The sequence below is a fragment of the Galeopterus variegatus genome, unplaced genomic scaffold, assembly GCF_000696425.1.
Source record: "Galeopterus variegatus unplaced genomic scaffold, G_variegatus-3.0.2 Scaffold69, whole genome shotgun sequence".
In the NCBI taxonomy this organism is placed as follows: Eukaryota; Metazoa; Chordata; class Mammalia; order Dermoptera; family Cynocephalidae; genus Galeopterus; species Galeopterus variegatus.
Window position 1 is genome coordinate 1029119 of NW_007726180.1, and position 24198 is coordinate 1053316.

Genomic DNA, 24198 nt, shown 5'->3' on the forward strand with positions numbered 1-24198 from the left:
TTTTTTTTTTTTTTTTTTTTTTTTTTCCCTTTTTGTCTTTTTTTTCGTGACCAGCAACGGATCGCAACCCTCAGTGTCGCGCCCGTACCGGACTGGGACCGGCAACGAGATCGCAACCCTCGGTGTTGCGCCCGCACCTCGCTCAGCCAGTGAGCGGCCGGTCTGTATGTGGGATCCGAACCCTCGGCGGGAGTGCCGCTGCGCTCCCAAGCGGCGCACTGTAGCAGTGCGCCACCGGGCTGGCCCTGGACTCCCTTTTAATAGCTCACTATTAATTTTTATTCACAGTGAAACTTATCCAAAAAAAATCATGGAAACAAGGAAACAAGAGCTCAACATTTACCATTTTTATTTTTCCATATTTGTTACCAGATTGTAGATTGGGCTGGGGTTTTTTTTGTTTTTTTTTTTTTTTGATGGAAAGTCCTTTCTACAAAGATTATTTAAGATGAGAGGAAATACAAAACCTCCTCTTAGGACATTCTTATCTGTTTATCCAAAGTCTTTAGTATGTCTTGATCTCCTGATCTAAGAGCTAGGGGTTTCTGCTTTGTTTTGTATTTGATTTGGTATTTGATACAATATTTTATCTTGCCTCTTTATTAAAGCTACATTTTATTTACATGGAGCAAAATTTACTGTTTGGTGTTCAGTTCTATGAGTTTAGACAAATACATATAATTGTGTCACTGCCACCACAATCAAGATGTTACCAGCCACACAGGTCTGGCTGCCTGCCCCGCTTTCAAAAATAAATAACCCAAAAGTCAAATGTTGGTGAAAATGGAAGTCAGCTTTTACTGAGGAATACCAGTGAGTTGAGGAGAGATGCTAGGCTAACCCATCTCTCTGGTAAACCAGAAGGAGAATGGGCAGGCTAAAGCCATTTCAAAGACTCAGATTTACTGAGGGGTTTTTAAAGAGGGTATTGAGGGAGTAGAATGTGGGAAATGAAAAGCAGGAGGAAGGGAGACTGTGAGCCGTGTGTGTTCATGCAAGGTCTTGGGTTTGGTTTCTACTCCCATCCTTGCTGTTATCTCATGGTCCTACTGCAGGGGTGGAGTCAGCATAGCTTTACTGATGTCTTCCTTGGTTTCCCAGAGTCTGCAAGTTTGCAGCTTCAGGCTGGCTAGAAAACAACTTTACATTTATGTAAGTAATATTATCGTGCCCCATAACCAAGATTCAGAATAGCACATAACCATGGGAAAATAACCTCAAAGAAATGCATGCCAAGAAAAAAACTGTCTTTTTAAAATTTTCCTACAGCCCATTTGGTTTTAGGTCCCAACATGGCTTCAGTCCTGCTCACTCCAGCAAAGACGCAGAACATTTCCATCACCCCTAAAGTTTCCTCATGCTTTGAACTGGACTTTAAACAATTGTAGGAGGCAATACTGGAAGAGTTTACTTGATGTCTTGTACTTTTGCAAAATGTGTCCTGATCCATACTTGAAAAAGTATATTCCATGATATCTATAGACAGGTGTATGTGCTTTACCATGTATATATGAAACCTTTCTGTTAAATAAGAACTCTGTGGCATAAATTAACAGCGTTGAATATATTTAAGGATTTGCATAGACTTAAAATTGTGCTTATGTTCCCTGGGGCCATGGCGTTAATTGGTTTATTAGTCAGGTGGAGTGGTGTGCCTGAGGTCAGGACAGTTGTCCTTGAACATGTAAATGAAGAGTGGATAATCACCATGTGTTATTGTTTGGGCTGATTTTATCTTTAATGGGTGATTCAGAGTCCTGATTAATATTTAGAGCAGTGACTGCTGGCCTCCAACCTGCTCATTATCTTCAGAACTTTACATAAAATACTTGATTTCTACCCAAGACAGCAGTTATGGGAAGCCTTTTACTTCTTGTCTCATGAAAACAAGTCTTGACCTCTCAATCCTTATTTCAAACAAGAGAAAATTCTGTAAATAAAGGTACCTTACACTTATTTTCATGGCTGAAGATTTGCATTTAGAGATCTCAGAAAAGCACGGCTAGGCAGTGCGTGAAGGGATGCTTTAGGAGCGATGAAGAGAACAGGGAGGAAATCAGTTGTGGGTTAATTTTTTTAAAAATTACTCCTGAGGAGCTTTTCACATTTTATACCATTGACATTGATATCATTTCTCCTCCTTATTCACAGTTATTAAAGTCACTCTTACCCATCCTCCTACCTCGCCCTTCCCAGCCAGCATTTTATTTTGGAAACATTTCAAGCATGAAGAATTGAAAGGATAGTGTAATGAACACCCGTGTATCCCATACATCTGTATAACCCATGGTTAGGGTTAGCTTTTTTACCTGTCAAAGAACAAAATTACAACAAATTGAGTTAAAGATCTCAATTGGTTTTATTGTGAGTCTAGAATCGGGCGACACATTATTTTATAACATAAAGTAGAATAAGTGTTCCAATGAGCCAAGCAGAGGAGCTTGATTTTACAGACAGAAAAAGGCTGAAGAAAGCAGAAACGAAGAACAAAAAGCCGATTGGTCGTTTCAAAGTTACTTTCCTTGTTAGGCACAGACAGGAAGACAGAACAGTAGAAAAATAACTGATTAGTTAACATCAGGTTACTTCAGGCTATCTCTTTTGTGTAAGAATTAAAGCAGAGGGAACTTCATTCTAATCTCTATTGAAGATTTAAACTAGCCTGTTTGGAAAATTGGCTATCTCTTTCTCTGCCTACTCAGGTCAGACTACAACCTAAGTGATATGGAACTTAGCAGGGGTGACTCCATTTTGATTTTTAGTCTGGTCTGTTGGGCCCTAATGCAGGAACTTGGTCCAAAGCAATGGCCTCCTATAATTTTTATTTAACAACCTTTCCTACCCTCCCAACTCTCTCCAGTCTGTGTTTGTATATACACTCACAAACACATTTTTCCCCTTTACCATTTAATTGTTGTGTAAATAATATATACGATATAGATCCCTAAACACTTTACCATACATCTTTTTCTTAAAGGACATTCTACATAACTGCAATACTGTCATCACATACAAATTAAACGTCAATTCAATAATGCCATCTAACATGCAGTCCACATGGAAATTTCACCATTGTCCCAGAACGTTCCTTATAGCGGGCTGTTTTCTTCCAGGATCCAATCAAGGTTTTTGTCTTGCATTTGTCTGTCATGTCTCTGTACTTTCATTTAGTTTTGAACAGTCTCCCAGCATTTTCTGTTTTTTTCTTTCATGACGTTGACATTTTTGAAGACTTCAGTCCAGTTGTCTGGAAAAATGTCCTACATTCTAGATTTTTCTGATTGTTTTCTTATGATTAGATTCAGGTCAAAATTTTTTGCCAAGAGGGCAATAGAGGTGATGCTGTGTACCTCCCACTGTGTCACACCTAGAGGGAAAAAATAACACTTTGTTTTTATTGGAAAAGCTAAGTGCTAAGTATATAAGGTGGCATCTGCCCGATATTTCCATTACAAAAGCACCTTTTTCCCTTTGTAATTAGAAAGTAATTTTTGTGATATTTTGAGACTGTGAATCTTATTCCTTAACAACCTTTTACTCTATGGTTTTTGCATCCATTGATGGTCTTTGTCTAATTCAATTTTTATATCTGTGGTTGCATAATAATGATTTTCTAATCTCCCTATTCTTTCTGCATGTATTAGCTGCTTTTCTTCTATAAAGAAAAGCTCCCATCTCTCCCGTCTCTTTTCTTGAGTATCACTGTGGACATCCAAGGTGATTTCGAATGTACAAAGAATAACAGATCTCCTGACTGCCTTTGAATACTATTTTTGCCATGGCGTTATTTAAAATGGCAGTGCATAGAATTGACACTCCTTTCTCCCCATAGCAATGCAGATATATGTCTAATAAATATATTTTCATACTAACCAAATCTTTTGTGGGAACAACAGGTTGACGTGGCCAAAGCATATAACGTGAACTATGTGCTAATGAGGATTGAGAAGCTCATGGATTTTTCTGTTTCTTTTTTTTCTTTTTGTTCCTTCAATATATGTTGACCTGTCAGTCTACGTAGCTCATATATATCATAGCATCTAACAGTACGAAGGACACATAATACCAAAAAGAAGGGGGAAAGGAGGCAATCAGAGGAGATACTATTATGGATTTATCACAGTGTTTTTGGATATTACTTGCACCTTCACATGGCTCTCAGCATATCAGAATAGAGTTCAGTTGAAGATTTAGTACCTGGGCATTGTCCTAAGTAGGCCTTGCTTGCTTAGATATCACAGTCTAGCACTCTCAAACAAATTAAAGATTTTAAAGATTCAGAAGATTTTGGAGATCAGCCTGCATGTTCCCATAGGAAATCACTTTTGTTCAACCTGGGTTTTTTTTTGGCTGCTGGCCAGTAAGGTGTCCTCCCTTTTTAAGATTACATTAAGCATACATATTTTAGTATTAAAGAAATAGATAATCTTGAGCTGTTTCCTTAACCTTTGGGGGCCGTTTCTCATCTGTAACAAAGTTAAAAGAGATTATCTCAAGAGTTATTTATCCCCAAGTTTCTTTGATTATATGCTAAATGTAATGTTATAAAGGCAGAAAGGGGAATGGATTACTGTACTTATTTCAAAGCTTGGCCATTATCAGCAAAGTCTTACCTGATCCTCCGGGTAACAACTCTTGTAACAGAGCTATAAGATATAGAAGACAGTCTTGTACATAGTGTGTGGCATTTCACATGAGAACGACCATTCTTTGTACAAAAGTAGCATACACTAAAAGCAAGATGTGAAAAAACATAGCGTGGGACCTCATATAAATGATCCCTTGTGCCTCTACAGTATAGTTTCCTCAGCACCTCAAAGGTAAAACACAAGTATCTTTCCTGTGTCTAAGAGGATCAGAATGTCACTTTCCTTCTGTTTTATTTGTTACATGCAGGTTTTGTATCATTTTATAGAGATTTTTTTTTATCACTCATTCGATTTTCATAAAAATGGGGATTGTTTGGGAGAAGAGTCGTTAATATTCTTTACAACTTGTTCTTGTTCCTCCTTTTATGTTCGTTGCTAGTGCAGACTTCTCTCTTATGTAAAATATTCCACTGATGCCCTTGGTAGATTTAGAGGTTGTTAAAGAAATCGTAATAACAGCTCAGGGAACAGTCAGGAACTGCCTGTCCTATACTGGCTGACCCTAACTAATCATTCTCCTTGTAGTTTTAAATCTTTGTGTATAGACTGTAATTCATAAAAACAGTTTTGACAAATTTAAATTCAGCAAATCTTTCCATGTATTAGGGCTTTTTACAACCAGGGCCAGAAAAGTTGGGTTGTTGGCTGTTAATGCCATTACCTATTAACAATGGCAGCAACACTGAAATGCTTATTTGGGTTTACAAAGGGAACATTTACTAGTGAAAACAGCAAATGAAAATGGCCAGGAAGGAGAGATTAACCTTTTGAAAAACTTGTTGTTTGTCCCCAGTGTTTTCCATAAATTTATCTTTTTCTGTCAATCAGAATGTTTGGAAATTGTATTCATGCATATATATGTATTCAATTTTTATATTTAGTTATTACTTTCCTCTAAAAGGGCAGTAACTCTAGTACATACAATTAAAAATACACACACACACACCCTCTCTCCCACCTACTGATCTGCCTTACCTTACTTAATATAATTATTTGCTGTGATTAAATAAATAAGTTTCCACTACAATTTTTCCTGGAATATATTGCATCCAGTTGTCTATTTGAGAAGCAACTTGATTTCAAATCAGGGTCTACATTTCTAGCATGTTTCTTGGTGACTTCCAGTTGCGGGGGGTTTGTTTTTGTTCTTTCCACCTACAATATATGAACCAGTATGGCATTTCTCTCCCAGTCGGCAGTTGAACAGGCCTATCAGAGCTTCCTAGCTTCTGTTTTGTAAAGGATAGCTGCCTGCTCGTTAGATGCCCTTCAGAGTTCCCAGGGAAGTCTGGTGTTTAGTTAATAGTGATGAACCAATGTTGGTTGGTTTCTGAAAGAAAGTGAGCGGAGACGCTGGGTTCCAGTCAAGCTTTATTAAAGGAGAAGAATCTGCTGGGCTGTGCTCAAAGTGGAGGGCAGCCCAGGGCTGCCCACAAAATGGAGGACAGCACCACGTGTGGGGGTGGTGGAGCCTATATAGGGCACCAAGGGCTGGCTGATACCATCAAGGAGGGGCATTATGCTAATGCAGAAGCTATGCGACCAGGGTGGAGAACCACCCCCTTGAGGAAGCAAAAGGGTTTCTGTTTAAGTCACGAGGCTTCTCATAAAGGGAAGGGGGAGGGGTTTGGTGCTGGAGTGGAAGACAAGGCCGGCGGCTATTTTGTCCCTATCATGTGCACAATGGTGCCAGTGACGTCCAAGATCCCTCAGTTTTGACAAACGATTCATCATTATGTAAGATGTTAACCTTAGGGCAGGGCTTCTCAACTTTGTTACTACTGACACTTTGGCCCAGATAATTCTAGTTTTTTGTTGTGGGGGGGCTGTTCTGTGTATTGTAGGACATTTAGTGAGATCCTGGCCTCTACCTATTAGGTGCTACACCCTCTCCTCCTTGCGACCCCCTCCCCCCAGTTGTGACAACCAAACATATCTCCAAACATTGTCAGATGTCCTCTGGGATACAGCATTGTCCCCGGTGGAGAACCACTGACCTAGAGCTTGGCTACCCACTTGTGAGTTTCCTTTCAGGGCCCCCAGTGTGAATTTTGTGTAGTGTATTCCTGTATTTAAAGCCAAATCATTCTCAACATACCTTCTAAGTCTGGATGTAGTGTATTAGCCTTCAGTGTGTGACCATCACAGACAAACCAACAGAGAGGCATTTACTGTAAAGTATTTGTAAACTTTGGACAGTTTGACAATATACTTATTTTGTCTTCTACTCTTTAGACAATCTTTATAAGTTTAAGTTTTTGCTCTTTGAGATGACTAGGCAGTGTTTATATATATATATATATTTTTTTGGTTTTCATTCTAACTTCATTCAGATCTTATAATCCTTCCTTTTATTTATTGTGATCACATTGCAGCTTAATTCCCATCCTCTGTTCAATTCAGCAAACTTGTACAGAGGGTCCAGAAGCATAGTTCTTGTCTTTAAATAACCTGCAGTTTAGAAAAGAAACAAAGGAGGTCAAGTCAAGTATTATTTCCAGGATGGTAGTTCCTTGTTATCACCTACTTGAATTACTTGGCACAATCTCTTGCATGATGTTTACTTCTCTATATACTAATTATTTCAGTTTATTAAGTATTGATATGGTTTTTACAAACCTCACAGTTGAGATGTCGATTGCCTTCTCTTAAAAATATGGTGTATTTATGTTTATGTTTATGGTAGTTGGAATGTGGAGCTTGCTGAGAAGTCTTCCAATTGCATTTCTTCTGTAGCCATGAATTGATAATGTTATCCTGAGAAAAATGAGTATTTGGGCTGACCTGGCAGTCACTCTGCCATTCAGTGCCCAAGGATTTATGGAAAGCACATCAAAGAAGCCCAAAAGTTACTCTGAAACATGGCAAATCCGCTAACTCCAAACTTGCCACGTAATGCCCTCTGAAATTATTGCATGGCTAACTAAATACCTTAGCTAGAAATTCCAGATATTGGAATTTCTTTTTTTTTTTTTTGACCGGTAAGGGGATCTCAACCCTTGGCTTGGTGTTGTCAGCACCACGCTCAGCCAGTGAGCAAACCAGCCATCCCTATATAGGATCCGAACCCGTGGCCTTGGTGTTATCAGCACCACACTCTACCGAGTGAGCCACTGGCCGGCCTCAGATATTGGAATTTCTTTAACTGTCTTCGTACCTTGTTACATTTATATAAAAATGACATTTGTATAAAACCACCTTCCAACCTGCTGTAACGAAGCAGCAGGGATGACAACTGATTCCTTTCCCTAGCCTCCATTCTATGGATAGTTGCTGATAGGGAGGACCAACAGAATAGGAGTGGAAAGCCAAGATACTTCCAAACCGTGGCTATCACAATGCAAGGAGCTGTGATATCTTTGCTTCTTGTGTGCACAGGTCATAGAAGAGGGTAAAGGAGGTATTGCCAAAACAAAAGCAAAACAAAGCCAACAAACAAAAGAAATCCTACGGCTAAATGGCCTTCCTAAGAGGTTTTGCTTAGATGACTTGAAACTGACATTTAGGAGTGAGGGCAAGGTCGTCCTTGATAGGAAGAGTAGAATTTATCTGAGGCCTCTATGCATGTCAACAAATAATGACACCAAGGATTATCTCAATCCAGTGAATGCCATCATATTTGTCTTTTGACTTCAACAACTTCCTACTGTTCCAATCTATTTTTATATATTATTTCTAGAATTACCAAAATGTAATTTTAGCTGGGTTTTGTTTTAGTTCTGTTAGATCTTTATAGACGCTTGCCTGGTTTTTAATTCTTTCCTTTTTTATTGCCAGACAAAAGGAGAGGGAATATACCACTTGGATGCAGAATGGTTTGTCGTAAAAATGAAAGATTGAAACAGAATGAGAATGTGAATCCCCGTATCTTGTCTTCAGTGCTGTCAGTTGACATAGGCGAGCAGTTTTAAAAGAGCCAAAATGATGGATCTTGTATCTTAGGAGCTAGAAAGGAACTTGAGAATTTCCAACCTTTAAGCACAGGAGAATCTATAGTATTTTGAAAGAAGAGAACATTCTACAGCTTCCCTTGGTAATTCACACTAATGTTTTAACAACTTTCAGCATCAGGAAATTCTTCCATCTGAGTTACAGCCTAAATTCTTCACGCTGCTTAAGCTTGTTTCTTCTTGTTCTGTCCTCAGTGGAGGGATTGAACAGCTGGTCACAGGCCCCGATGCAAGAGCCATTCACATAATTGAAAACTGTTATTAAATCGCCCCTTCAGCCACTCTTTCTTGCTCGTTCTCTTGCTTTCTTTTTTCCATGGCTAAATAATCCCAATTCCCTTAAGCTGTTCTCAGGTCTTTCAAACCCTTTAATTATCGTTGCGCCTTTCTGCCAAGACACCTCTAAGTTCTGGGTCAGTTGTAGCCACCAGAATTAGACACTGTTTTCTATTAAGGGTTTAAACAGTAGTGAGGGTAATGAGATAATTTCCTCACACTGTACTTCATATACTTTTAGGTATACATCACAGACACGGTGTTTCTTTGTTTAAATTTTTACACCTACATTTGTTGCTGACTCATAGTCAGATTTTTTTTCTGTCATTCGGAGTGAACAGAAGCTTTATGTTATTAGTACACTTTCTGTATTAAGTATGAATTCTTACTCTGCAGTATGTCTTTTAATCCATCATTAAATGATCATTTAAACATAAGTCAGAAAAAATATATAGGTTCAGATTAAGTACCAATAAATTAATATCTTAACTAGGCATGAATTAGTAATGCTTTTCAATTTACTGCCTTTCTACAATGGTTTGTCTCCTGGCTAGAAAGGGCTATTTTGCTAATGTTGGTTTCTAGATCAATGGAGCAAGAGATTTTTTTTTTATAGGACATATTGTAGCTGAACACTTGCAATTCTTTTGACAAAGTCCCTTATTGTGTCTTTGTCTATGTGATGGAGAAATGTGTGTACCAGAGGCGAGATGTTTATATAACTGAGAAGAGTCATAGTTCAACAACCAGAGAGGACTAAATCATGGATGTTGTTGACCTGTGGTGCAGGCTATAGTGATGTGTCTCATGTTTGACCTTGGCCTGTTTGATATTTGCACGAGTGACTTTTTTAAATGAAGACAGAACATATGTTTTTTGTTTTTTGTTTTTTTTAAAAGGTGACCGGTAAGGGGATCTTAACCCTTGTCTTGGTGTTGTCAGCACCACGCTCACCCAGTGAGCAAACCAGCCATCCCTATATAGGGATCCGAACCCGTGGCCTTGGTGTTATCAGCACCACACTCTCCCGAGTGAGCCACAGGCCGGCCCCAGAACATATGTTTTAAGATGTAAAGATTACCCAAAGTTGAAAAGAACAGCCAATTCATTGGTTATAAGAGGGAGGATTCTTCAGGGTATTGATGAGATTTTACATTGGGCTCAAACTAACAGGAAGGTTCTTGCCAGAAATGAAAGAAAAGAAATCCCAATAGGACAAGTACAGAGTGGAGGAATCACAGAAAACAGCCAAGAACAGCATTTCCCAGCAGGTCATTAATTCCTTGTGGTGTTCACAGGCCTTATAAGTTAAAAAAAGGATAAAGGTGTTGGGATCATTAAATAACAAGTGTGGAAATCCTGAGGTCAAACAAAGTTTAACATGTTTCTTTACTGTTGACCTTCTCAGCTTTTAATATGTTAACGTGCATTAAGGATTTTAAGAGGTAGATATAATATGCAGTGTTTTCTTAATTAATTTGGCCTTCTTTTCATGAAGCATTTTGCTGGTTGATGGGTCTGCTGGACACACTGGGAAACACTGACTCAGAGGTTTTAGTTGAGTAGAAACCCTATATGAGCCTACAGTACAGAACAAAGTAATCCAATGATACTGTCCACTGAAATGGAGGTACCATTCCCAGCAGAACATATGCGGAGAATAGTTTTCTAACGGACAGTGGCAAACTAAGTCATGTCATATGAGGAAAAAATAAAAGGAATAGAGATGAAGAGGCATAGATAGACATGACAGGTCTGGTAAAAATATTTAAAGGGCTGAGCAAAGGCTGACAACCTCCGGGTTACTGGTCAGATGGAGAATAATCATGATGATAACAGTTGCAAACATGGTTTTGCTATGTGCCAGACACTGTTCCAAGTGCCTTTCATTTGTTAACTCACATAATCTTAAAACAGCCCTACGTGATAGGCACTATTAATATTTCCATTTCATAGCAGAGGAAAATGTAGACACAGAGAGAGAATTTTACCTTCCCAAGATCACACAGCCAGTGAGTGGCAAAGCTGGGATTTGAGCTCTGGTGGTTTGACTCTGGAGCCTCTGCTCCTCTCCGCTGTGCTGGCAGCTTTCAGCTCAGTGTGATGAAGCACTTTTGACAGGGGTACCTGTACACAAGTGTTCAAGGTCACCATTTAAGGATGTTTGATCTCTCACGTGGGTACTGTTTACATAGTGGTTATAAGAACACACTGGCATCGGGGAAGAGTTTGGACTCCATGAATGCTGGAGGTCTTCCAGCTCTGTGGTGCCATTCTGAAAGGGTAAATTGACTTGCACGCTCCCTTTCATCTTTAGGTTCTATAATTCCTTTTTTTTTTTTTCCTTAATTTTCCACAAAGTATCTCTGTATTGGCATTCTCCACAGAGAAAAGTGCTCAACAAAAGCATTTGATTACTACTTTGAATTGATACCATTTTGCAGCTAGAAAATCCAAGGTTAAACCGCTCATTATAATGTTGTTAAATGTATAACTAGGGGTAACGACTGGAGTGCTGCTGAAGTGGTCAGTGTTGCAAGCCAAATGACCTGTCAGTCCAAACCCTTCTTTCTGTCTGAAATGTGGAGAAATCCTTTATTTGCAAACCACATGCCAAGAGAATCAACATGGGTTTGCAGTTCAAATACTCCTTACTTGTATGATGCTAAGTATCCCATGTCATATATTCAGTTTAACTTGGTCGTGGAATAAGTAGTTGTTCCTTGGTTCTTGCCTAAAGCAAATGAAAATCATCCCTGCAGAAAGCACTTTCATAGGGCTGGCCCGTGGCTCACTTGGTAGAGTGCGGTGCTAATAACACCAAGGCCCCGGGTTCGGATCCCACATAGGGATGGCCGGTTCGCTCACTGGCTGAGCGTGGTGCTGACAACACCAAGTCAAGGGTTAAGATCCCCTTACCGGTCATCTTTTAAAAAAAAAAAAAGAAATGGATACATAATGATGGATTCTAGTGAAGACCAAAATTACTTCTGTGTGTTTACTTTCTATTAGAAAGCGTCTCCATTGTAAATATGTATTTACATGTTTATTACAAAGACCCACATGAAAAATTTTAGTCATTTTTTTTGCATAGCCTAAGGATAAAATAGGAATAAAAGTTCTATATTTATGAATTTTCTGTATATAAAACTGGTTTCTAATTATAACTTAAGTTCATTAAGTAAAATCTGTATTGCCTCTTTAAATGTGAACTAAATTATTTGGGAGAAGCTTCAACCACTGATATGAGATAAGCAGTGAGAATAAGGAAGTATAACATTACAGTTTTTGATGTATTATAAAAACCAACCACTCTGTAAAATAAATTTTTTTACTTTTGGTAATATTTGCAAATGAATAATTTATTAGGGTGAAGAACTTACACGAGGTTGTAAAAAAAAAAAAAAAAAAAAAAATTAAGCACACAAGAAATCAAGATGAGTTAGAATCAGCAGGAATAGCAGACCACAGAAGCAGATCCACAATACTTTCATATTTTGGAATTATTAGAGATTTTTTTAAAAACCATATTTATGCTGTTAAAAAAATAAAAGACAACATTGAAAAATATTGGCAGGGAACCACAAACTTTAGAAGTGACTTTAAAAATGACCAAATAGAATTTCTAGATATTAAAAGGTACAGTAACCAAAATTTTAAAACTTTATGGTTATACAAAAGACTGGGTGTGACCAAAGAGAGAAATGAAATACCCAGATAATAGGGCAGAAGGAATTATTAGGAATGAAGCATAGAAAGATTTTAAAAGGGGGTAAATACTAGGGAAGTCCTGTTCAGAGAAATAGAGATTGAGAAAGTCTAACATTTATCTAATGGAGTTTTGTAAGCAGAATAGAGAGGGGATGGCGATGAGGCAATGTTTGTTCAGATCATGACTGAGAAGATTCCACAACTGATTAAAGACTCTAAACTGCATGATGAAGAAGCCCTGTGAATAAATAAAACCCTAGAAACAACACAAAAGAGGAAAAGAACAGATTAACTTCAAAGGAGCAACAGTCCGCTTTACTACTGATTTCTCCGCAGTAGCAACAGAGAAAGTAAGAATAATTTTTCAGTATGCTAAAGCAAAATAAAAACAAACAAAACCCCCAAACCTTCCCATCTAAAATTCTATACCCAATGAAGAATATGGATTTTAAAAAAAAAAAAAAGAGCATTTTCAGGCAAACAAAATTTGAGAAATTTACCACCAACAGACACCTACTAAAGGAACTTCTAAAGGATATCCTTCAGGCAGGACTGATCTCTGATGGAAGATTTGAGATGAAAGAAACAACGAAGAGCAAAAAAAGTTGTTAATGTAGGGGTTAATCTATCTCACAGTATAAAAAATTAAACCACAATCTTGTAGGCTTTAAAAAACAAGATATAATTAAAATGCATGACTACAGTGACATATTGAGTCAAATGATGGATAACTATATTTTGAGTTTTCTAAGATCGTTGTACTGTGTGGGATGAATCAGAAGCAACAGGGCACCATGAAAACAGCACTGGGCCCGCAGGTTTGGATTCTATTACGAGCTCTGCCGCTGGTTAGTTGTATGGCCTTTGAAAAACTACTTCTCTGATCTACATCTGTCTTCTTGTCTGTAAGATGAGACTTTGGAACCACGTGAATTTTAAAGGCCCTCATTATGATTCTATGAGAAATAGATTCTCTAGGGGAAAAAATCAATAGATCCTGAGTTGTTTTATTTTTCCTCTTTTGAATTTTATCAATAAACACTTGCATTTTACTTTTGGCTAACTTTTATATGTCTGTTTAAAAATTAGAGCTAAATATAACCTCGCCCAGGTGTATATTTTGCTTTGTTTTACCTGTTTGTTGGTTTCATTTTGTTTCCTTGTCATCTAGTAGCCCAAAAGAGTAATGGCAGTTTACCAAAGCCTCAGGGGTAGGCTCTCATGGATATTAGGGGGACATTTGCAAAAACAATCTGTGAAGAGCAGGCCTTGCTGTGCAAATATTGTTCTTTTTTCTTTCTTTTTTTTTAAACGCATTACCTGAGCTGACATATGCCTCCTTTACTTTCTCACCTTCTCTTCTTGCATTTTTTTGCCTTCCTTCTCTCTCCCTGTGTCTTTGCAGGCTAATAATAAGCCGGAGATTGAAGCGGCCCTCTTCCTAGACTGGATGAGACTGGAACCCCAGTCCATGGTGTGGCTGCCCGTCCTGCACAGAGTGGCTGCTGCAGAAACTGCCAAGCATCAGGCCAAGTGTAACATCTGCAAAGAGTGTCCAATCATTGGATTCAGGTATTAGGAACAACAACAAAAAAAAGTCTTTTTTTTTTTTTTCGGTATCTGGCCAGTATGGGGAACTGAACCCTTGACCTTGGTGTTGTCAGCATCGCGCTCTAACCAACTGAACTAACCAGCCAGCCCCTAGGTGTCATTGTTTTCCTTATCATTTCTCTTCTTTTTATGACTTGATCTTTTATTTCCTGTGCCAGTTGCTGTTAGTTTGTTCCTCTCCAACGTGGGAGAGAAGGTGATCAGGCTGGAACATCGATCACGCCTGTCATTCCTTTGGTTATTTTGGTGGATCTGACTCATTAGGCGGGTGTCCCTTTCCACCTTCACTCTTCAGCTCTTCAGAGCCACATTTTTGGTGGAACAGGACCGAGTGCCTGTCTCCACAGAGATCTTTGTCTGTCAAGGGCATACAGATTAACTGTACCTCCTCCTTCCTGGAGCCAAAACATTTCTACCATCTGTTTCTTTTTACATGGTCTTTTGTTTATAGAAACTCTCCAAGAATCAGTTTTAAAACGAAGAGATGATTCTATTCTGGGAGGAGCCATCATGGTAGCTCAGTCCCTTCTTTGCACCACTTTTTTTTACCCTTGAGTAACAAGAATTGTTTCAAGCATCCTGGAATTTCTTTATCTGTGAATCTGATCATACTCTTTGCAGAGTATCCTAATGAATTTCTAAGGGAATAAAGAGTATGCAAGTAAATGAAAGATTCACAAAGCAGCTTTTAAAAAAACCCAAAATGTTCCTTTTTTTTGGCAGCTGGCCATATGGAGATCAGGCCTTGACCTTGGTGTTATCCAAACTGCACTCTAACCAACTGAGCTAACCAACCAGCCCCCAAAATGTTCCTTATAAATTTAAAAGTGAAAGAGATAGGAAACATAGCTGGTTATTATTTTGATATTCTTAAAATGTCATGAGAAACAATTGGCTCTTAAATCTTTAGCCTTTTTGACCTGTTCAGAGAGACAGGGTATTCTTAGATGAATTAATCTTATTTAACCATAATCCTCAATCCTAATTCTGACACGATGATGTATTTAAACATCTGGATCAACACCAAGGTTTCCATAGTGATAAATAAGTCATAAACTTGTAAACTAGCTATGTAGTCTGTGCCTGTTCAGAATCCACTTAGCAGCTAAGTAAATAATCTTTTCTAGTTATGCTTAGACTTGTTTTGTTTATTTATTTCCTAATAACTACTTTGTACCATTTCTGTGCTTTTTTATTCACGGTGCTCTTTTACCATTGGTGTTTATCCTTCCATACTTGATGCTGTTTACAAAGAGGTTTTACAAAAACCTGTACAGGTTTCTAAAGTCTAGATAGGCAGGTATGAATGATGCCATGGGGGGTAGGGAGGCAAAGCTGCAGGTGACTGCAGCATTACATTCTTACCTTTCTTTACTCTGTTTCCTTACCTAGTGGGATTTATACACAGGAGAAATTTTTATGAAATAAAAAAGGAGAATGCTTTGAAGGATTTTTTCACCTTCAGTTTTTTTGCCCTTATCATATTAGATTATTTTAGGACTCAGCACTTCTCTTTCTTTTTTTTTTTTTTTCCCTCTCGAAAGATGGTTGAGATCTAAAAAAGGTAGCTTTTCTTCCCACTTTCCCATATGTGACATAAGGAATATGTTTATTTGAATTGGCTAAGGTTCTTATCTGAGAAAGCAAAAGGCAGGGAGGTATGAAACAAAGAATATAGTATTCTGAGAATGAGGGGAAATGTACCAACTAGTACTTACAGACTGTAAATTCTTTCATATAATCCAAATTTCGTCTTTTCTTGGGGTTTCAGTTATCAGTTGTGGGTAATGTGGTGAGCGATTTCTGGAGAGAGAGAGAAATAAGAGAGATCGTCTAAAAAACTGTTTGAAGATGAATGATGTCAGTCAATCAGAAAATGTAATTAAAGCAAGACTTGTTTTAATTGAGAGTTCTTGTTTAAGTTTCTTTTGTCTCATGAAATAGCTTTATCTTTATAACTTTTTGAAAACAATCGCTTCACAAACGTTTTGTCCCAGTGATGGGTAGGGAGTATGCAATACATCAATCTATCCCTTCTGGAAGTTCTTTCAAAATCTACTATTTGGTCTTTAAAAGACTGGAAGTTTGCCAGTATCTTCCTACTTAATCTGAAAGCATTCCTAGTGGAGTTTAAATAAGAGCTGAGTTTTTCTTCCCTTCTTCTGTATGTTTATAGGATAATCTTTCTACCAAAATGTTTTGATACTGTAGGAGAGACACCAGAGAAATCTGGAGGTAGGGCGTTAATCACTTGCCTTGTGGGATTAATGAACACTGCATTCTGTTTCTTGAATTAAGACTTGAATTAAGACAATGTGGTAGAAGGTTTATTAAAGAGTATTCTTTGGGAATTTGATTTGAAGAAATGTCTATGTTTGTTTTTGTTCTATACCAGGTACAGAAGTCTAAAGCACTTTAATTATGACATCTGCCAAAGCTGCTTTTTTTCTGGTCGAGTTGCAAAAGGCCATAAAATGCACTATCCCATGGTGGAATATTGCACTCCGGTAAGTTAGATGCTTCCCTGACGTGAGAGTTAATTCACCCAGGATCAATATCAGTTTTGTACAATATTGCAGATCATGTGTAATGCTGTGATTTATAAGTTCCCCAGATGTTTCCAGCTAAAGTGTGTCTAAACTGTAGGCTCCAGGATTTACCACTTCCCTGGTGCCTATGACAGTGCCTGGCACACATAGAACATGATAGACCCTCAGTAAATATTGTTGAATGAATAAAGAGATTTTTCTTCTGTTTGCATGGTTGTAGAGAAGACGTCTTCACATTAATTTTGCATAGCCCTAGAGGCTGTGTGGAGAGGTTTTATGGCCACGGGGCATGTTGGGTATGGTGGGGGGGTCCCAAAATTCATAACCTACTAGTTTCAATCAATGTTGCTCGCCTTTTATCTGTTTTATATACTAACCCCTAACACTTTTAAAATCTGTTTTACATACTAAAACTTACCAACTAAATGCTAGGTGTTTACCTTGTAAGCTATTCTGTGTGAAATAGGTATTATTATTTTTATTTCCTTTTACAGATGAAGACTCTGAGGTCCTAAAATTAAATAATTTGCCTAAGGTTCTATAAGAGGTAGAGCCTTCTCCTAATATGTTTTAGGAAAATGTTCAAGGGCTAGTGGAATTTTGAAAAATCACTGGTGAAATGGCGAGGGTAGAGACTTGGTGGTCATGTAGACCTGGGTGTAAATCATGTTCTCTAAACTCTAGATGCTTTCCTATTGAGCATGGTCTGTTGACCAGCAACAGTGGCATTACCTGAGAGCTTGTTAGAAATGCAGAATCTCAGGCCCCAGCCCCCAGCTTTGTAAATCAAAACCTGCATTTTAGCAAGATCTGCAGGAAGTTCCCATACACATCAAAGTGTGAGAAGCTCTACTTTAGAGCATTTCTCTCTTTCATCATCAGAGTGATCCTCCCAGGTATTTAATTGTCTTTCTCACTATTATTCCTCTTACAAAGGTATTCAGTGATGGAGAATGTACCATGCTGTGAATAGATTGATATTTAGTGGGTGAAGCTTGATGTCAATGTGAATTAAATAGTTTTTAAAATACCATAAAGTGTGGTAGATCTTAAGGTCAACTTCTACAAACTACCATTTATTGAGTAGCCTAATAACTTGTATACTTCATTTATTCATCATAACAACTTGTTGAGGTATTACTGAGCCTTGGAGAGGTAAATAACTCACCCATGTTAGTAAATGCCAAGCTTGGTTTCTAAGCCCTGTTTGTCTGATTCCAAAGCTTTTGCTCACAACCCCCACACTCTAGTTAATTACAAAACAAGTGTCACGAGGCAGAAGATAGAGTGGTCATTTGTTTTGAAGTGTTACTCTCCTAAATCTGATCTCACCATGGTTTCTCTTTCAGACTACATCAGGAGAAGATGTTCGTGACTTTGCCAAGGTACTAAAAAACAAATTTCGAACCAAAAGGTATTTTGCGAAGCATCCCCGAATGGGCTACCTGCCAGTGCAGACTGTCTTAGAGGGGGACAACATGGAAACGTGAGTAATGGTGAAAGCCAAGCAGTTTCTTATTGGATGTATATTTGAATTCCTCTCAGCTGAATACCCTCTGTCACTCCCAAATGCAAACAGTCTCTTCTAGTTCTTTCTTTTGACCTACTTCAACTGAAAAGAGAAAAACAAGCTAATCTTCAATGGCCGTTTTCCCATGTGTCTTGACAATTACATTTTCCAAAAGCTAAACTTTATCTCACAGGGAAAAACCCACATTATAGCCACTAATTGCCTTACAAGGCTTTTAAGAAATATGGGACTGTTTACAAATGAGTGATTCCAATATTTCATTTTGATTTTCCTCCTTCACAAATTAGTAGATGTGTGTGTTTTTGTATCTGATTGTGTGGTAATATCTAGTCACTTTGTTCTACTTGAGAGAAAATGTAGTCACAGGAAATTACTGCACAGTCAGTAGTAATGATTCTCATGATCAAACTGACAATGTCTTTCTTCACCTCCTTTAAACCTTCTCTTTTCTCTCATAACTCTGATGGCAATCACACAACTGTTTTTCTTTTCATTCAGTTTTCACCTTTGTTTGGCTGTTCATACTTCATTGGTTGGATTTTATTTATTTCGACCTTTCAGTATTCCTCTGTGGCTGAGTTTGCCTGTGTCTCTCTTCACCACCTCATTTTTTGTTTTGCAGTCCGGTTACTCTGATCAACTTCTGGCCGGTAGATTCTGCGTGAGTACTTTTGCTGAAGGGTGCTGCTACCACCGACACATTCGCTGCTCGCTTGATTTTTTTTAAGTTTTTGTTTTTGTTTATTTACTTGTTTTGTTTTGTTTTTAAACCATATTAATTTCCCTTCCTTCATTTCAGTTTTTTGTTTTTTGGTTTTTTTCCTCCTCTTGAAATGACTTTGAGAGTGCCATCTACCACAGATCAGGAGAATCAGTGGGGTTTTCAGGTTTTCCACCTGATGAAATTCTAAACAGCAGAAACGCTGGCCTGAGTTCAAATTAAAATCAAAGAAATTATTGGGGTTTTACTTGTATTCCTGGGAGACGTGTTTATATACTTCTTCACATATAAACAAGGTAGAGCCTCCGATTATACAACAACATTCTTGAGATTCAATGCTTTAAGACCTTCAAAAGGATGATGACTTATTCCTCAGGACCTGTTATAAGTGGACTATTAAAAATAAGCAAAATTTGTTTTAGAGTATGACATTGTGTTTGGTTGAATCATTTCAAAGAGGTGTGCGGGTTTTTTATCAGGGTATGCCTTGCTATTTGACTAATCTTTACATACATGGGTTTCTAAATTTTGAACTAAACCTACTTTGCTCTTCTCTCTAAACTAAATATGTAGCTCATAAACAGTGATACATTTATGCTCAGAGGAAAGTGTGCTGTACTCTTTGTTGTTACTATTGGTGTGTCTTAACAATACTAATTTTAGATACCAACAAATGATTGATTTATCTCAGAGTTTATAAAGTTAGAGAATTCTTTTGGGGGCCTGCGATTTATATATTAGCAAACAAAGTGTGCCTGTTTTAAAATTATACTATGCAGGGTATTTATAACAAATTTTTGGTATTTCAAAGTATACTTTATCAAAATATTTATTTAAAGTCAGACAACTCTATTACATATAAAGGGGAAATGACCAATTTGGAAGATGAGCTTATGTGAAAATTCAATTTAGTTTTATTGGATCTTTTTTATTGTTCCACCTTGTAATTTAATTTAAACCAAATCCTTTTTTTTTAAACCCTGTAGTGATAAATGCAAACTATTAATTGAGGTTTATTTTAAGTCTTTATTGGCCTAAAGGAAGTGGAAGACTTCCTGTTGTTTTTTAAAACTACATTATTGTGCTCCTTAATTTTGAGATATGGTAGCTATAAGTAGTGCATTATCTGATTTCTTTAATCATCGTGCTAAACAACTTGGGGAGTTATTTAGATTTAATTATGTTCTCTGCCTGTTGGTAATTGTTTTTCCTAACTCAGGTAGTCTATTCGTTTATAAAAGTTAGAACCTTTCATAAATAAGAAACTTTTAAAAAACTGTTATACTGAAGTCTTCAAGTTGATCAGATCCTGATAAGTAAATTTAGGTTTACTCTGTGTTGGAATAAGTTTAACCAAGTAATAAATCCAAAAGAAAAATACACCGAAGAATATTTTTTAAAATGTATGGATAAAGGTAGCCCAAAAATAATAAGCAAAGCATAGCTAGCAGTTCTTTGAAATGAAAGAAGCAGCTTCATGTAAGCTAATGAGGCAAAAAAGTCATGACAATTGGTGTAAAGTAATTTAAGTAGAGGATGTTTTTCTTTCTTAAACTTTGAAGGACTTTAAAATTAATAAGATCCTTTATTAAAATATCTTCTTTAACAATTGAAACACAGCCTCAATTTGCCTTTATATGAGAAGTTATGTAGATTATTCAGAAATAGTGGGAAGTTCTAATTTTGAGGAAAGAAACGAACCTGGCAAACTAAAGTCCGTGTTTTCTTTAATACGTATAATTTTATTTAAGTCTACTCACAGGATTATAAATAATGTATAAAATATATTGTAAACCTATTCTATTCAGGCAGAAGAGCCAGGTGCTAACATGTTTTATTTTGTAAGAATTCTGAGGTCAAAAAATCCTATGATGATGACAGTATTTAATCCATTTAATATGGGTCACAGAATCTGACAGTTTCCTGAGATACAGATCATTTGTTTTTTCTTAGACAAAACCCTATTTGCCTGTGTTTGTCATATTATTTTAAACTAAATCTAGCAAAGGCCTTTTACGTTGTTTGTCCATAAGTGGGACAGTCAAACAGTATTCTTTGAACTATTCTGCTGTGAAATTTAAACAAATGAAAACTTTTTAATGGGGTTTTCACACACACACAAAATGGTGGTGAGTGAGATGGAATTGGCTGAGTGGGTCATTAATGATAATAGGAAGTAATCCTTCTGCGCATATAGATTTGTATTTAGTAAGTGGGGAGGAGGAACAGTGTTGCTACCTTCCTTTGGAAGTGTTTTTAGAAGGCTTTGTACTTAGATTTGTTTGTGGACTAAGTGGTTTTGTATATTTACTAATTCTTTGCTTTTAAATGATTCTTCTCTGACCAATAGCTCTCTTTTGGCTTATTTTCTGATTTAAGAAGTGCCTGTTTTAGAGTATATTTTTTTTAAGATTTCTAGTGATTATGAGTTCTTGTGCTTATGCATGCTGTGATAGGTGCTTACATGTACGTTAACAAGAAAAATAACATGGAATTATCCTTGAGGCTAAGAATTAGAGCTCCGTGTAGGATTTTCTGTATAAGATTGTATTAAAGTGTTTTGGATTTACATGCCTACTTTTATTGGTGTAGTTACGCTCCAAGGTCTTAGATTTCTTTCTTTTATACACTACCAGGGTAGCAACTATTATAAGAGAAAACTACTAATATATTTTCCCTGATGGGGGCTTTTAGCTTATTAAAAATATGTAATTGAAGGACTGGTCTGTTCCAGAAGAAAGACAGTGCTTATAAACCAAATAATCCAAGTATTAAATTATCTTGATTTGCAGTGAAGATTTCAAAACAAACCTTAGCATTTTTCTAATAATGGTCTATTCCAAGATTCTAGAAAGTTAGCAGATTAACTCTCCAAAACTATGATGAAGATTCACATGGAAATCTTTGGATCTGCCTCTTAAATTGAGTAGTCATCCTTTTGTTTCCTCATGACAATTTAAACATTTTTGTATTTCATTCCAATTTGATTATGATTACACTTGACCAAGATGACATTGGTTTCATAAGTAAAGCCTTTATTTCTCAGGGAAGGCTTCCAGTCCCCTGGTTATTTGCTGTAGTGTGTTGTAATTATCTTATGATAGTGTATCTTTATTAAGAAATATGAATTGCTGGCACATTTTCGATGTAAGCCTAGCCACAGGTAACTACATTTTTTTTTTTTTAATGTAAGAAAAACAAGCATATTCTCCTTAGTATTCAAACCAAGTCCTTGAATGCTGCTTGGACATTGGGCTAAACCAGAGTCCTCACTGAAAACATTACTGTTAACTTTTGGATTCATGCCTTTACCTAAGGGCTTTCTGTGTCAGGAGAGAAATGGAAGAAACCTTTTGTCCTATTCCAATTAAAACAAAAAACACAAGCCCAAACTGGTTTTCAGAACAGATGGGGTGCTTTTTCCTAAGGTTAAACCAAAAGATATTATGAAAACTTCAAGGATAATTAATAGATCAGATAGATATGAAAGGATGAAAAAATGTTAACCCTACTAAAATTTCTAGCCTATGGAGCTAAGAAAAGGTAGGTTTTTATGTACAAAAAGTATACAGACTATTCACGCTGTCTTGCCTCTTGTTTTCCCATCTGTATTTTAGTACATGTATCCCTAATAAGAAATACTTCAGATACTGTGACATTCTATTGAATTTAGTCATTCTTTTTTAAAACATCACAATATAATCTTGGGTCATTCTATTTTATTTTATAAAGTAGTAGTGTAGTCTTGCTGCTAAGCTGGTAGATACATTCCTTCTTTAAAAAATTGCACAGACCAAGACATCTTGATAGATCGAATCTTAAGAAGTCTTGGACTGGAGTAGCCTCTTTGAAACAAACTATTGACTGTAAATGTACAGTTTCCATTCTATAAAAAGGTGGTTAGTAAATGGCACAGGTGTAAACTGTTTTGAAATTTTAAACCACATAGTGCTAACACAATTTCCAAGCTCTAGGATATGAAAAATTACAAGGTCGGAGGACAAAATGCTATGTAGATATTGTCTCTCCCAACCTTTTCTATAATTGAAACTTTCCAGAAAAGTTTTTGGTCTCTCTTTATGGCTTTTAAGAAAAGCAGAAATATAAGAAATTATCTCTCAAGCCTGGATTTAAAATACTTGATGATCTCTAAAATACAGAAACAACTAAATGTGTACATTATCCATAGAATTAGAACAAAAGCATTCTAGGCCATGTATATAACATAATTGTGTCGTGGTTTTTTTTCTCCATTAATGGATGGTATCTGTGACTAATCACATTTTCTGCCTTATAGGCCTGCCTCGTCCCCTCAGCTCTCACACGATGATACTCATTCACGCATTGAACATTATGCTAGCAGGTATGAGACTAGTTGGATGCCAGGCAAATATTGATTGAAATAACTAACCAAGGAAAGCTAACCTATAATAATTTTAAACAAATCTTTTTTTTTCCTTCCCCAATCTTGTCTGATTTCTACTAATCAACTTGCCCTCTAACGTGCATGCCATTCCATTGCATGTTGTTTTTGGACACCAACAACAGCATCTGTCCAAAACAATCTTTCCTAACCCTGGCCTTTAAACATTTCTGGTAGCCTTGTTATGTTTTTTTGTATTAAGCACATTTACTAAATTGACTTACAAATCATCTAACCTCCTTAGAAAACTGCTAGACTAGACATTAATATATGAAGAAGCAATCCTATGTAATGTGGAGACTATGAAAGCATCGGATTTCCATTTATATGTTTATTTTACATGGTATCCTGTAAAGAAGAGAATAATTTTCCTAATCCTTGGGCCTTTCTGTGCCACCTTCATTGCATTTGAGATCATTTTTATACCTAAAAACCGAATTACTAGTTGTAAAATATCTTATGCTTGTTAAATAAATCTGTAAGAGTTTGGTTATCATCTTTTTCTTTTTTAGTCGTAAAAAGCTTCATTATTGTCTAAGGTGAAGGAGATTTTTTTCAAAGGTAAAAATTGGTGGCAGAACATTTAGAGAGCTTACTGTGAATCCATCCTTTGTGAACATTCTCACTGCTAGACATGTTTATCAGTCATGGAAAGCATTAAGCAGCTATATAAGTCTGTCATCAGTGGAAAACATTAATTGTCTTAAAAGACAAGAGATAGTGTAAGGTATGGAGTGCATTTGTTGTTAGGGAAGCTTTTCTTCTGAAAACAAAGAC

The 24198-nt window shown here is 36.9% G+C and overlaps 1 protein-coding gene across 3 annotated transcripts in view; it reads left to right on the top strand.

Annotated features, from left to right (window-relative positions):
- The window catches only part of DMD (dystrophin), a 734955-nt gene that overhangs the window by 659148 nt on the left and 51609 nt on the right, over positions 1-24198 (top strand). The window contains exons 18-22 of one of the 3 annotated variants that reach the window (XM_008577628.1): positions 13992-14158; positions 16593-16704; positions 18096-18232; positions 18900-18938; positions 23296-23361. In XM_008577628.1, coding sequence (XP_008575850.1) covers positions 13992-14158; positions 16593-16704; positions 18096-18232; positions 18900-18938; positions 23296-23361 — 521 coding nt within the window. The remainder of the gene's footprint in view (positions 1-13991; positions 14159-16592; positions 16705-18095; positions 18233-18899; positions 18939-23295; positions 23362-24198) is intronic. The other 2 variants (XM_008577619.1, XM_008577636.1) reach the window with 2 other exon arrangements.